Source organism: Adiantum capillus-veneris, chromosome 23 (assembly GCF_014529385.1).
Source record: "Adiantum capillus-veneris isolate H3 chromosome 23, ASM1452938v2, whole genome shotgun sequence".
NCBI lineage: Eukaryota > Viridiplantae > Streptophyta > Polypodiopsida > Polypodiales > Pteridaceae > Adiantum > Adiantum capillus-veneris.
In genome coordinates this window covers 28,967,469-28,982,000 of record NC_140953.1, presented here as the reverse complement: position 1 = coordinate 28,982,000, position 14,532 = coordinate 28,967,469, and the positions used below count along the sequence as shown (strand labels likewise).

At 43.4% G+C, this 14,532-nt stretch overlaps 1 protein-coding gene across 1 annotated transcript in view; it reads left to right on the top strand.

Moving 5' to 3' along the window:
• Positions 1 to 7,303: 7,303 nt before the first annotated feature.
• The window catches only part of LOC147427567 (uncharacterized), a 31,835-nt gene continuing 24,606 nt past the window's right edge, over positions 7,304 to 14,532 (top strand). The window contains exons 1-3 of the mRNA XM_086497637.1: positions 7,304 to 7,924; positions 8,006 to 8,789; positions 8,884 to 9,114. Coding sequence (XP_086353763.1) covers positions 7,824 to 7,924; positions 8,006 to 8,789; positions 8,884 to 9,114 — 1,116 coding nt within the window. The 5' untranslated portion in view covers positions 7,304 to 7,823. The remainder of the gene's footprint in view (positions 7,925 to 8,005; positions 8,790 to 8,883; positions 9,115 to 14,532) is intronic.

Here is a 14,532-nt window from a genome sequence, read left to right as displayed (position 1 = left end):
ATTGCTACCTTGTAGCGGTGGGTACTCAGAGGTTGAGGCAATTTGAGTTTTTTCACCAATCCATAATTGATACAATTGTGAGTAGCACCGTCATCTACCAAGATGCCCACCTTGTACCCTTGCAGAGATCCATGCATACGTACTAACTCATGTGGTCCGAAGGTCTGTTGCCACATGGAAGCTGTGAGACAGCATTCATGCACCACCTTCGTGTGTGTTACTTCCACTGTAGAGAATCGTGAGGAAGACTCAAGAGGTAGCAGTTGCACCGTGTGCATTGCTTTCTCCTTGCCATGAGCAGCAGATTTCCCCTTGGAATAATCCTTTTTGCCATGACTGCTTCCTAAACATTGAAAACATAATTTCTCTTTCTTAGCTTTATCAAAGTCCTTAGGAAAGAGAAGACCTCTGGACCCCTTGGGTTTTTTAGATGCTTCTGAATTGGCTACTATAAATTTCCTTTTATTGTGCCCATACTGTGTGCGTGTATTACCATGTGTATTAGCAGGCACGTGAGTATTATGTGCTTTCTTTTCATCTGGATCATCGTGAGAATGTGCTTTCACTATGGCTTCCTCAAGTGTTTTAGGGTCTTGGGTCTTGACGTCCTTCTTAAGTTCTGGTGTCAGACCACGTATAAATCCCCGTACTTGCTGAAAGTTATCTAAGCTTTCCAACTTGAGGATAACACCCTGATAGTGAAATATATATTCAAGTAATGATGGGTATTGGCGCATGGAACACGTGTCCCAAGCCATCCAATTCCGATCTGCCTCATTTGTAGGCAAAAATTCTTTGCGAAACTAGCTTCAAAAGCTGACAGTTTTACATGAAGCCAACAAGGCACTTTTTGGATCTCACGTTTGCAACCATCACTCTCGACGAGGGCTTATCAGTCTGCATGCAAGGCATGCTAGTTGGGTGGATTCAATTCTACCGCCTCATGAATTACGTTTCCGCTATCACGCTTGCAACTCTGTCAAGGACACGATAAGTGATGTATTGTTTAGCATGGTTTTTGGTTAGTGTAAAAACACAACAAAACACTAAACGGAACTTAAAAATACGACTTATTTCACAGGCAAAGTGCCCTATTTAAGTCATCCTCTTCTCGTCACGACCACTACAAGATCGATGGGGCAAGATGTGACTTGTGTTTTTTGTTACCTCTCTCGAGGAGAGCGTTATACAACCAGAATGTTGAATACTTATAGGATAAGTTGCACGCTACACATGAGATGCACACGAGCATGAACACAGTATATACAAGGTAATAACTTAAGGCAAGTTCCTCATCCTCTCATGGTCTCTCTCTTTCCGTCTCTTAATTCTCTCGAAGAATAATAAAAATTTTCTAAGACGCTCTTGCTACATGTTTTGCTTGTCCGTCAGTCGGAGCCAAGGTGCTCTAATCTTCATCGGTTCGTTGGTTGAACACTAATTGACATAAGGGCTATGAGCCACACAAGCTGACTGAGAGCCATTATCAGATCTAGGGTAAGACACAATTGTTGGCATTCCTTGGGTGATTTTTCTCTAGCTTGCACCAATCTACCCAGTGGAGTCCCCATCAATGTAAATGGCCAAGCAAGAGTCTTGCCATTCCAGATCTTTTCGATGTTCTGTAAGCACTACATGTTTTTAGTGCGACGCTCGAGTTGAGTTTCTGATAACCTTCAACTCACGTTAGTTGATCTCTACCACGGAGTATAGATGCAGCAATCAGTTGCAACAGCATGGTTGTCCATAACAGCTAGTCATCTCACTTGTGTGGATCTCTTGTTCTCTCTATAGCACTATGAGTGTCTATGGAAGCACAATTTTGGAGTAAGACCCAGCGGGTGATTACTAAGTCACTCCATAGGCATCAAGGATCACAGTTTGATCCATCACAGTTGTACTTTCAAGGAAAGAAGTCCGCGAACTACCAAGGGGTAATGGAAAAATTCAACTTTTCAAGTTGATTCTCATCATTTGTTGTTGGTTATCGTTACATGCTAGTTGAGCAGTTTCTACAAAGGGTCTGACCAAGTGGTTTGACTACGTAGATTCTACCCAACAGGTTTGGATTGCAAAGGAAACACCCAGAGTTCCCAGTGCAATGTTGCTTGGTTTTTTCAAAGGTAGGAGATGTACTCCCGTGCATTTGAATACGGGTAACTGAACTTTCAGTTCAATCCCCAGGGCCATGCCAAGGGCATGTCGAAACAAGTATTTTGGGCCGTAGTGTCCAATGTACATTATGCTGTTATGAATCCACTTGTAGGATTCGATTTGGCATATGGGATACAACATGGTCTAGGGACTCAAGGAGTTCGGTTTAGCCACTATGGAGCAATGAATGAGGGTCCCTCTCACTCTTGTCGCAGAGTGTTTAGAGTTACCTCCACACACAAGTACGTCTTGTACTTGTAGGATGTTCTTTTTTCAGACATCCTTATTTGAGACATATTCCACATGTGGAGAATACGAGTCTCTGGGGCAAACACCGGCGCCGCTATTTCAATTATGTGTCGCGACGATGTCCCTAGGTGCTGGTCCCATATGTTTTCTAGACCATTTTCAGCACGACGTATCAGGAGCAATTTCAGTGGTTAGAAATTGTCGGATACTTAGACTGACTTGTTAAGGTACAAGTGCTGCTAAACAACATTACAGATGGTTGTTTTACATATAGACAGGCTATGAATGAAAAAGTTTCATTGTTTGTACCTAGAAGTGATCACTATTTCACCTTCTATTATGGTTCAGATGTTTCAACAAGGCTTGCAAATGATTGCAACTAAAAGTATTTCGTTTCTTTTTTGAACTATTTACATTCCTCTTTAATGTGTGCTAGGCGCATCACATTTGCCATAAGTATTTTGGATGATCATCGATATACAGGTTCAAGTCTGTTTTTTGCTAAATGCATGCACACTAGGTGTTATGGCCCCTAGTGTTTAGCAAGCTGATTTGGAACGACATGCGTATTCATTAAGTTGTTGCTTATGAAGCATTTTGCACTCTATGTGCAGTATCTCAATGAGTTTACTTTTCGGTCTACCAATCACCAATAGAGGTCATGGCTCGGTTTGGGTGCTTGTGGATCTTTCAACTTAACCACGATGGTTATTCAGCCAACTGTTGATTCCTCAGCAATGTGGTACGATATTGTGATCCCTGTTTACCAGCCATCTGGAAAGACTGTCTATAAACCGTGGGGGAAACACACCTCAGTACTGTCAGTTATCCAAGGGGATATGCAGATTACAAAGTGTAATCTTGTGCTAAAGGATATGCAAGTGTGTACGTTAGCACCACGCGATCCAATTAGTAAGCATTTATTGCTCTACTTGGAGTTTGCTTACCATAAGTTAAAGCATGTTTGCGATTAGGTGTAGTCTCTTCATGTATAAATCAAGTTCTCAACCTTGAACACTAGTTATGGTGGGGTTGTTTATTGTTGAACTTGGAAAACAAGTCAAGGATTTAGACTTGGCTGATGAGTCATGTTAGCAAGTTACTTTCACGGAAAGTGAAAAGAGGTACTCTTTAGGGTACATCTTTGTGTGATAACTCGTTTTGCATACTCATGTGTTTTCTAAATGGAGTCTACACACTATGATTGGATAGGAATCGGTAACACAAGATGGTTGCAGATGGACAACAATGTGAAAAAATATGTTACTCTTGGTTTCATTGAACCTCCTGCTGAACCGTGTTCCGGTCAACCAAACAGCTGGATCCATGAAGGATGCCACTTGGAAAAACATTAGTGTTCTTAAGAAGAAGTTCCCCACTTTTGTTTTCGAGGACGAAAACTCTTCTTTAAGGGGGGAGTAATGTCAGGACAAGGGCAAGGCCAGCGGACTAGACAAGGGCAAGGCCGGACTAGGCAGTGTGGAAAGGGAGTCCAACTAGGGCAAAGGGCTAGGAGCCATGCTATATAGTGGGTGGCTGGGAGGTGGACTCCTATGTTCTAGTTCCCCTTGTCTTACACTATCGGTGGTTTGGTGTTTTTCAACAACTCATCCACCTCTTTTGCAGTGAGAGTGTGCAAAGTATCAGCAGTTGGACCTTGTCCCGGATTAGAAGGGCCTTGCCCCTGTGTAGCAACGTGCTCATGCATGTGCGTGTCAGTAGGACCCTTGGACTGTTGTTGCATTAATTGGATCACTAACGCGGATAATTTAGTGATGTTTTCATTTAAAGATTTAAAATTTCCTTCCATGACTGATATGCATGTCTGAAGTGCACAAAATTCTTGAACGTCGAGCAGTTCATAGGTGTCGTCACATGCCGTAGTGTCGCGGGCACTCTCCGTGAGAGCATCCGGCCACGAGCCATCATGGGCAGGATCATGCGTATTTTGCTCGAAATCAAAAGTCATATTGATATCTGAATCCATGGCGACACAGTGCAGTGCAAGGTATAGCAAGAAGAATACCTGATGTACCGCAACTAGTAAATATCGATAAAGAATCCCGTTGATACCGGTAATTAGCCTTGCTAATTTCATTCGTGCTCCAATTGCCGTTGAGGATGTAATCTTGCTCTGGCTTTCAAGAAAACAATTCAATAGTGTAGGTGTGTTTGCCTTGAGCACCCGTACTGCACTTGGTTTGTGTATTTTGAATAACTTGCCGATGACTTGAATGAAGGTACAAAACAAGACTATGCAGGATACGCAACAGAAAATAGCACCTTGCCTGTGTATTTCCCGGCCTTGCCCTTGTTTGGCTCTGTCGGTTTGCCTAGCTTCACCCGAAGCTTCACAAGAGGGAGGGGGGGGGTACCCCACTATGGGTACCGTCCCTTAGTTGGTGAAAAAATCGTGACCACTAACCCCCAATGGGTTGGGCGCCTACCGGGTGTGAAAAAAGAATTGCTCACCGGCTATGGCGGCCTGCAGACAACGCGAGGGGGGAGCCTTTGCTCACCCCGCCTTCGATGGTGGTCGAGAGCCTTTGTGTCAGGCACGAGAAACACTCAGTGTGCCCGCGCGATGCCGTCAAGCCCGAGAGCTTGCGATTTGGTGTAGGTCGCTTGTCGACCTCGTCCCCTCGCAAGCGGTGTGGCCCACGCCGTTCACTCTGTCATCCTCCTCACAGTGGGTGAGCTCCACAGCCTCCGTGACCCCGACATGCAAAAGCATGCAAGAAGTTGTGTGGCTCTCCAACACCATGACTGTGCCTTCCCAAAATTAGAAACCTTGCTCTTGATACCAATGTTAGACAAGGGGAACTAGAACCTAGGAGTCCACCTCCCAACCACCCACTATATAGCATGGCTCCTAGGCCTTTGCCCTAGTTGGACTCCCTTTCCACACTGCCTAGCCCGGCCTTGCTCTTGGCTAGTCCGGCCTTGCCGTTGTCCTGACATATTGTTTTTCCCAAAACCCTTGTATTTACCATAGTAAAACAAATCATTATTCCAATAAGTGTTTCAAGAAAACCAAAGACAAAGTACATCTTGTAGACGATGATGATGATCCAAAAGCACCTAATGATGTCACAAATTCTAATAGTTATGCATTATAGTTTATCGTCTTTGTCGTCACAAAAGTTGTAAGGGCATAAAAACTACCCATGCATGTGCATACGATAAGACCACCCTATCTATTTCTACGTATTGTCTATGGTTAAGTCTATGTCCATTGGCCATTTTGATTGTCTTCAAAGTCTGTACACACACACACACACACAATGTTGTCTAGAAAAGAGGGTTTTGGGGGGGGGGGGGGGGGGGGCTTTTGACTTTTGTTTCAGATGGCTTGTGAGACTCCTCTACACGTCCTTTGTTATTGTTAGTAGTCAGTCTTATTGGGGGGGGGGGGGGGGGATGTTGGAATTAGACCTCTTATGATAGTGAGATAAATCTCTTGTAGTAGAGCATGCACCATTATTTTAGTGGCTCAAGTTTGTTGCATGAGCCTCAAAAGATTTATATGGACAATGTATGTTCTTTGTTAAAAATGAAGAATTTTTGTTAGCACGTTGAATTCTTTTGCTCTCGCTCCTACTCATGCTTCCTCCATCTCTCCTCTATGGTTCCCTAACAATCCCTCACTATCCAAGCTACATTATTTATACCCGCTCACAATGACCATCTTGGCACCACCTTTTCTGTAAACTTTAAGGTCATGAATGCCTCCCTATGCTCTATGGATCCAAAAAAACAAGTGACCCTCCAACACTAGAGGAGATAACAAGTAAACAAGGGAAGCACATGTTTCCTACGATTTACAACAATTGGGTGAGGCCGATGCCACCTCCCCGCCATACCAACATATGTTTTTTTAAAGAAAAATGAGCACAACATGCAACCACATAATGCATTCCTCATTACCTTTTCAACACTATATCTGCAAATTATATTACTATCGACATTTGTTAACTCCCAATTTTTCAAATCTTTCGAGGTTTGGACAATCAACGAACTCTACGCAAGCTCTTCATACCAATCTACAACACAAAATCAAGATATGCTACTATCCTTTTATTGGAATAAAGTGCATTCAATCACAAATTGAAAGCACACCTACACTTGCATAACTTATAAACATATCATACCAATAATTTAAGTTGTCTACACTATTCTTACATTACAACCGATCAAAATTGATCTTTTGTCACCCGCAATCAACATTTACAAAATCAAGTGTTCTTCTCTCACAAGCCAATCAAAATTGGACGATGACATCTATGTGTAGTTATGCTATTACTTATACTCCATGCACGCATGTAAATTGTCTGCAAATTGAATTGAACAATTTCCTACCAAGTAATCATGGCCCACGAGTTTGCCACACTGTGTCTTCAACGCCCACTAAGGCAACAAAATGCTAACAAACTTCATTCACTTCTTTAACATCTCTACAGGGATGTGCGCCTACATGGCGTATAACTTTGCTAGTTGGTTGGCATAGCTCATGGTTGGGATTTTTGACGCATGGACGCTGTGGTTGCATTAATCACCTCTATGATTTCTAGCTGCGGAGATCATACGCCAATGTAGCTGATGCTCGAGATGAAGCCTTCATCTGACCAATGAAGCTGTTTGTTTCTTGGCGAACTATTTGTCACCACTCTCTTTGTACTAGATCTATCTCGTTGCGTAGAGTGCCCTTGAGCCTAGTGGGGTAGAGGTATTACCACTCCAAGTACGTGGATGATGGAAATGAGTTAACACATGGACAACTTGCTGAATATCTTGCATCCGCGTAGGATGTAGGTGGGTGCAATTTTAGAATCTGAAATTTGAATAAAAGCAACAGAATCTCAATCTCTTGAACATTTTTCATATGACATTTTATGGGAGCATATCCATTGGAAAGGAAGAGGGGGTTTTGTGGAGAGCAAAAGGCTTCGGGGTTTGAAGCGCGCGTGGCAAGGTAGGAGCCGTCAGATCTCCGATCGGACGGTCCACAAGCTGATGGAGAGCTGGCTTTTACTGAATTATGGTTGTTGAGCGGAGCGTGAAGTAGCAGAGGGCTATGGCGGGAGGGCAAGCAGACGTTTAGAACAGGCTCGACCCACTTCACGAAACGCAGCTCTGAGAGTTGGGTTTGCTCTCCCGTGGCTCATCACTCAAAGGTTGGACAAACTTGCTTTCCTCCAGCTTCTTTTGAGCGTTATTTCGCTCATTTCTTAGTCGGTTCAAAGCAAGGGTTGCTTCCACATTTTTCTAGAACTCACACGCACAGCAGATTATCATCATCATCACTCACAGGAAATACATTCTTTCGCACCCTCTGCTAGCTTTGCAAACGGTTGTGATTATATTTTGCGCCGTTTGCCTCGTCTACTATTTGCTTGAGGTGGACTTCCACCCATGGGATAATGGTGCCTGTTACGTTTCACCATTGCTCTTGTAATATTGTGCAAGGGCGGAACTTGGAGAACAGTGCTTCGTCTCTCGTCAAATGCCCCTCAGCAACAAGGTACTGAAGCTTGTCAAAAGACATTGCGATTTTGATGCTTTGTAAGTACTTTCTGATCACAATGATTGCAATCTGGAACAGGTTGACGTTGTCTTCAACGCAGCCTCGAGGACTTGGGAAATCTGGGCATGGCCTCTGGAGGCGTAGAAGAGCAGTTCGCAGCTTGAGGTGTGAAGCAATGTTAGTGGTTGAACCCAGAATAGGTACTGGTAATGAGGCTGCAGCGGCAGCTTCTGAGGCAGTAGCACGAGCAAGGGCAGCTGAAGCTGATGCTGCAGCTGCTGTAGCATTGGCTAGAGCTGCTGCCCAAGCTGCCAAAGATGCTGCAGCTCTCATAAGCGCAAATGGTTTGCAGAACTCTGCTGAGGATTACTCCTCAGAACTGCGTCTTCAACTAGAGAGATTGCGACTGCGCCTCATGGAGAATAACATTTTTGATACTGCAGAGGAGCGGTCTATTGGAGTCAGGAATCCGATGGAGGATAGGGATAGTTCTAGGTTGGGCACCCAGAATTTAGTGTCATTGCCGGAGGTGGACTCTGCTCATGCCATTCAAGGGGGCTCTCTGATCAATGAAAACAAGGGGCAGGTGAATGTGGGTTTAACAGTACCGGTTGTAGCCAAATCAAAGAAAAAATGTGAGAGGTTAGCAAAGCGGACACGTGCAAACACAAAGGCTAGTAACGCAGTGGCAGCAGTCTCTATGGCTGTGACAACTACACCCACAAGACCAAGCAGATCAAGGAAGAGCAGCCTTCAGAGTGTGTCAACAGATCCCATTAGATCTTTTTTGAATACAAATGGTTCGAGAAGGACTAAGCTGCTTACTGCAGAAGAGGAAGTCGAGTTGGCTCGCAAGATTCAGGTATGTTTTGGATATATCGCACTATGTGCTTGTGGTTTTGTATAAGGGGAATGCAGTTTTTTCATGGTTTACTTCTGTGTTTGCATGTTTTCAGGATCTCCTAGCGCTGGAGGCAATAAAGGTAAATTTGCAGGTACATCTTGGCAGGGAGCCAACATTGGCAGAATGGGCAAAAGCAGTAGACATGGAAGTTGGGCCTTTTTCATCACGTTATACTGATGGTCGGCAGGCAAAAGATAGAATGATAATGAGCAATCTCAGACTGGTGATATCTGTTGCTAAGAAGTACCAGAACAGAGGAATGAGCTTGCCAGACCTCATTCAGGTGTGGACATCTTTTTTTCTCAGGACTGCTGCTTGTTTTGTCAAAGAAACTTTACCAGGCTGAATATGACACTTCCAACTCTGACGGAAGCCAGTTTTTTTAATAAAAAAAATTACTGAAGAGGCTGCTAGGATTTGATTTTGTTTGGTTTGCCTATTACCAGTATGCAATCAAAGTGTAGAATTTCAAAAAACCTCCTAGTTGGTGACTCATTTGAGAGGTTATAGTTGCCTGCATTTGCAAGACTGTTCTTGATGCATTTCTCAGGATTATTGTGCCTTTTGTCGAAGTATCGGTTGTCCAAGATCATCCTTAAGCTTGAGTTGATTGCAAATAGGAAACTGCTTTAGTATGCTTTCTGGCTGGAAGATTGGATTGGTCGTTGATTTTCAAGAGACTTATCATTTCAAGGAAATACGTAGTAATACGTGAGAAGTCTTATTGGATATTGGGGAGATAGCCCATAGATTTAATTGATCCCTTGACCAGATATAGACGTGGTTGATGTTAGAACGGAGAGATTGGTCTAGTTGTTTTGTGAGAGAGATTGTGGAGTTATCATTAAGCCTAGAATTGAGGATTTTAGCTTGAGGAATTGTTTTATTTATGGTCCCTTGTATAGAAATCCAACTCAATATGCTTGCCTTTTAGCGCTGTAGCTAGTTCGTGCAGTCCTGTGATGTATTAGTATTTAGTTATTTTTACTGGTAGGGATGTGCTAGTTTTTAGTCGGTTTTATCGCAAGTATGGTTATCTCATTTTGTGGACGACTACCATGATTCTATCGTTGTATCACATACAGTTCCATTTGAAGGTAAATTTGGACTTTGTGTGGATTTGTCTAACATCAAATCTTGTTAAACATGCAAATTTCATGCTGTGAAGTTTTTGTCCAAGTTGATCCTATTAATAGTGTTTCGATTTCTTCTCATCCTTGCTGGAGCATTTATACTATCTTTTAACTTTTGTTGTATTAATTTTTTCTGGTAATTTTTGAAGCTCATAGTCCAAATGCATCTATGATTGATTATCCATGCTTCTCCACTTTGAATCTTGGCCCTTTGTTTGGGTGGTACCCTTTCATGTCGAGCTTTGCATGTTAAGCTGTTGTATGTATCTTTGCAGATTTAACCTTGCTTTCTGAATATGGTGTGTTTCTCCCTTTCATGTCACTGTCAAGGCATTTTATCTGTTATGTTGTTTATTTTTTTCTGTGTATTAGGAGCCCCCTGTAGGTCATTTTTCATGTTCACCTCGAGTAGTTCGAAACGCATACAGAGCTTGTCACCTCTTTGTACTCGTGCTGTCTTTGTTGTAGCTGTGGAGAGATATGTCATCACCAGATGGTGGCATTCTAGGTTGCACATCATGTTTTCTATGGCAATAGTGTTTCTTCTTAGGACAATAGTAACCAAGCAATCTCATATGGATGGTTCTCACCCAATGGTGGTGCAGTCCATTCAGAACAGAGACTTGTATGCGACTCTCTTCTCGATCTATCTAGCTGCAAGGAGGAGGTCCATCTTGTCCTGCCACAATGCTTGGGGTTGTTGCCGATTTTGAGGCCGAGTAAGATATGCAAGAGTAGATAGTAGTAGCAGTAGTAGTTGTGTGTACTAGGAATCTATCCATTTAGGGCAAGTCATATCTACGCTGGACCACCCTTGGTCATGTGCATGTGCAACTTTGTATCAGCAAGGAGAGCCTTTCCTAGATCTTTCTCTCTCTTTTTTTTGTCATGGAAAAGAAGTGAGGCTTGGTACTCTTTTGTATTATGTAAGCAAAATTATAGGTCCTCAGGCATAACATCTGCGGCTCCGCCCGTAGGCAAACTAGCATATCGGATCTGATAGTGAACCCCCCCCCCCCTCTCTCTCTCTCTCTTTCATTTTCATATGTTTGTCTCTTTCTACCTCATCGATCTCTCTTCTCCACAATTGCCTTGTATATGTATGTGGCATTGTAGGGGTTCTCTAGTGTTTGAGGATCTTGTCAGAGTCTAGCTAGAATGGAGCCGAGGTGTCCACCGGATCGGGGGTTAGTCTATCTCTTCATTACATCTTTTTTGAAGTTCCGTTACCTTTTGTGTCATATCTCCACTTAGATTTAGTGGCCCCTAGGGTAGGTGCCCCTTGGGGTGCTTCTGTATTATTGATCTTTGAACAGAATGAGACAGATCCAACTATTGGGGGTCGCTGTGCAATTTGCAACCATGCAATGTTTTACAGAGTGACCTCCTAGGCCACATATTTAAAGCATAGTTACCCGGAATGGGAAATCGGAACGGGGAACGGCAACATGCATGAAATGCCATTCCCTGCTTTGGATACTCACGTCCGAAACATGGAACCGGAAATTGGGATGGGAATGTGGAACGGAGACTTGAAAATGGCCATTCCCCGTAACTATGATTTAAAGGCATGCACGCAATAAAGCAATTGCTACAAATTGTGGGTGTCCCAAGAGCTCTGCAATCAAAAGCTGATGCCCTATAGTCAACCGCTTTCAGAACTGCACCAAAAGCATCTAGCGTCCATGTTTCCACGGCATCATGCACTATCAGATGCCATGTCAACAGTCCTGCAAAACGCACCACAAATCCCTTGCAAATCTTGTTGAGATTCTCGCATTGCTGGACTCAGATATGGGTCATGCTTGTGGATCCAGCTCTAGCTAGCCTCTTTCCCCTCGTCCAGTCGTGTCCGGTCATGCCCGACTTGCATTTCAGCACAGCTCACAAGACAATACAAAATCATAGCATGCAGTAGCCTGTAACAATCAACAATCACATTCATTTCCTGTCCCTGTGGAGACCATCTACACAACTTGTGATCCCAATGGACTAGTTAGTCATCACATCAAGGCCTCATAGACCTCTTAAGAGATATCGAGTTCATTTTATTGATCATCATTATCGCTCTTACTGATGAATAGAGACAAAATTCTCCAGACATCTCACCTCGCATACTCAAATAAACACACATTTGCAAGAGTATTAACTTTTGTTCAAAAATTTGGCACCTTCTTGGAATTTCAACCACATCATTACGTGTGGTAAACAATTGGTGTACATATCGCATAATAGTTAACATGTAAGGTATTGTCAGCACGTCGGTAGCCCCAAAATTTCAGAGACAAAATGGTTGACTCTACCTCAATTTGTTGCGAATCTCTAGACATAGAAGTGGAGTGGCGCCTCCTATGCAACACGCACTACACTAGACTCAAACCACTAATCGACATGCACTTTTAGAATAGTTACACCAAATCAAAAGCTGCAAGTTTCTGCCAAGTCCTCCTCCATCCACTTTGGAGCAAGAGCAAGGTAGTTTCTTAACTTGAACAAGGTTTTTTGGGCTAGGTTACCCTTCAATTTCCTTTCTCTGTGCGCTAGGATGTGCTTTGATATAAGAATCTCCTGTGTTTCTTCCAACGCAGGTTGGTTTTGTGGCTTCGTGTACTTTGGCTCCTCACCCTTGAAAGGTCGTAGTAGATTCACAAAATGCATTGTGAATCCTCCCAGGTATCTAAAAACTTCAATCTTAAAGATACCTCATTGTTCCTCTTGAAGACTTTGAAAGGGCCCATAGTTTTGGATATCTAGCTTTGGAAAAACCTTTTTTTACCCTTTATATTTCTTTATTGTGCCTTCTCAAACTTAAGAAGCATGCAATCATCTTCCTTCAAGTGCAAGTTGCATTGATGCTCGTTTGTGTAATGAGAGGGCACCACGTTAAAAAGAATAGACTTTTAGCACTTCAAAATGACTTGAAGAGAAAGAGAGAGAGAGAGAACCCACACAAGACAGGGAGTGGTGGAGTTCCACTCCCAAACAGCTCTGGCCCTAAAGCTTGGCGCCCCTTTCGGCATTTCTTTATATTGCTCGAACAAGGTACAACTTTGTGGCTCTGCTCTGCTTCTCTTGCGGATAGAATGCTAGAGAGGACCCACAACACTTATTTAAAGGCCCCAAGCCTCACCAAAAGTACTTACATGAAACGCACTTGACCCAAAAGCAAGCAGGTCCAAAATCTAGCATGAAACGTAGTTACACGAAAAGCACTTGACCCAAAAGCAAGCAGGTCTAGGGTCCATAGGATTGTAGCGTAAAAAGTGCCATGTCATCATGGTGTTTTCGCGAATTGTTAGCCGGTTGCCATGTCATCATGCTCCATGTAAATTGGTGTGTGTGTGTGTGTGTGTGGGATCTGCTTTAGTTGGGGTTTAGGCCCCTCGACTGTTTCTCGTAAGTTGGGCAAGGTTAGGATAAAATCCTAACCCTACTTGAGGCCTCGTTGCCATCTTCAATAAATTGGTCAGGTCTTCATCTTCTTCTTTTGTTGCTTCTTCTGTTAGGGTTTAGGCCCCTTCGCCGAGATCGGCAAGTTGGGTTTATCTATTACACACTTCCGCGCGAAGGTGCAGAGACGTGACGCCGGCGTTGTACTGAGTTGAAGCAATACAAAGAAATATCGAAAGGGGCGCAAGGGTCTGGGGCTAGTGCTCTCTTGGGGTGGAACTTCGCCACTCCCATGTGTCGTGTGTCGTGTCTCTCTCAGTTCAGTTATTGAAGCGTTTAAAAGCTTGTTCTGTCTATTCTTTTCCGTTGGAACGTGGTGCCCTCCCGTTACAGTTGTATTAGAGCTCCAGTTGTGTGCTTTTCTCAAGGCATACCGATCCTACCAAGAACAGATAGCACGATGGTGTCTATGGATTCTGCAGACCTGCCAAAGGATTTCAAAGATGGCGGCTCGACAACAAAAATTTTCAGCTATTTTGTTGAGCAGCAGGATTTCTTTAAAGATAATGCTTGGAGTTCAATCGCGAGACAATTGCATGCTCCAAGGACATGGAAAACTTTCAAGACAATTTTTTGCATGCAGTTATATGACTTCCCTATTTGAAGTCCATATCTTGTTCGAAAAGGGCAACTTGAAAATGCTTGCCAGTGAGACCATGGAAGACTATAATAAGAGGTTTCTAGACGTCTATTTTCCGGTGTGTTTCTTCAAGCTGATTCCCTTGGAGGACCAGTGTGGGCGATACACCATTGGACTTCCCTCACCATTACATGTCCATGCAGGTATCAACCATGCAAGAGCTTATGGGTCATGTAGCGGTCGGCTACAACCTTATGAAAGGGAAGCTAGAGTTTACCACTTAAGTAACTCGAACAAATAATCGGAACTCTCGACATCAGCGCACAAATCCTCAAGTATCCTGCGAAAGTCAACCTCAACGGCCTCGATTGACACAGGTCAATGAGAATCCGTGTTACAAGAAGGTCGATGCTTTGAATGTTTTTAAACTGGGCATACCTTGAATACATGTCCTCAAAGAGCCTTGATGTCCCTCGAGCTCCGACAGTAGATAGATCCCCAAGGCCACCTCTGGCTTAGAGAGCTAGACCTGCTATTG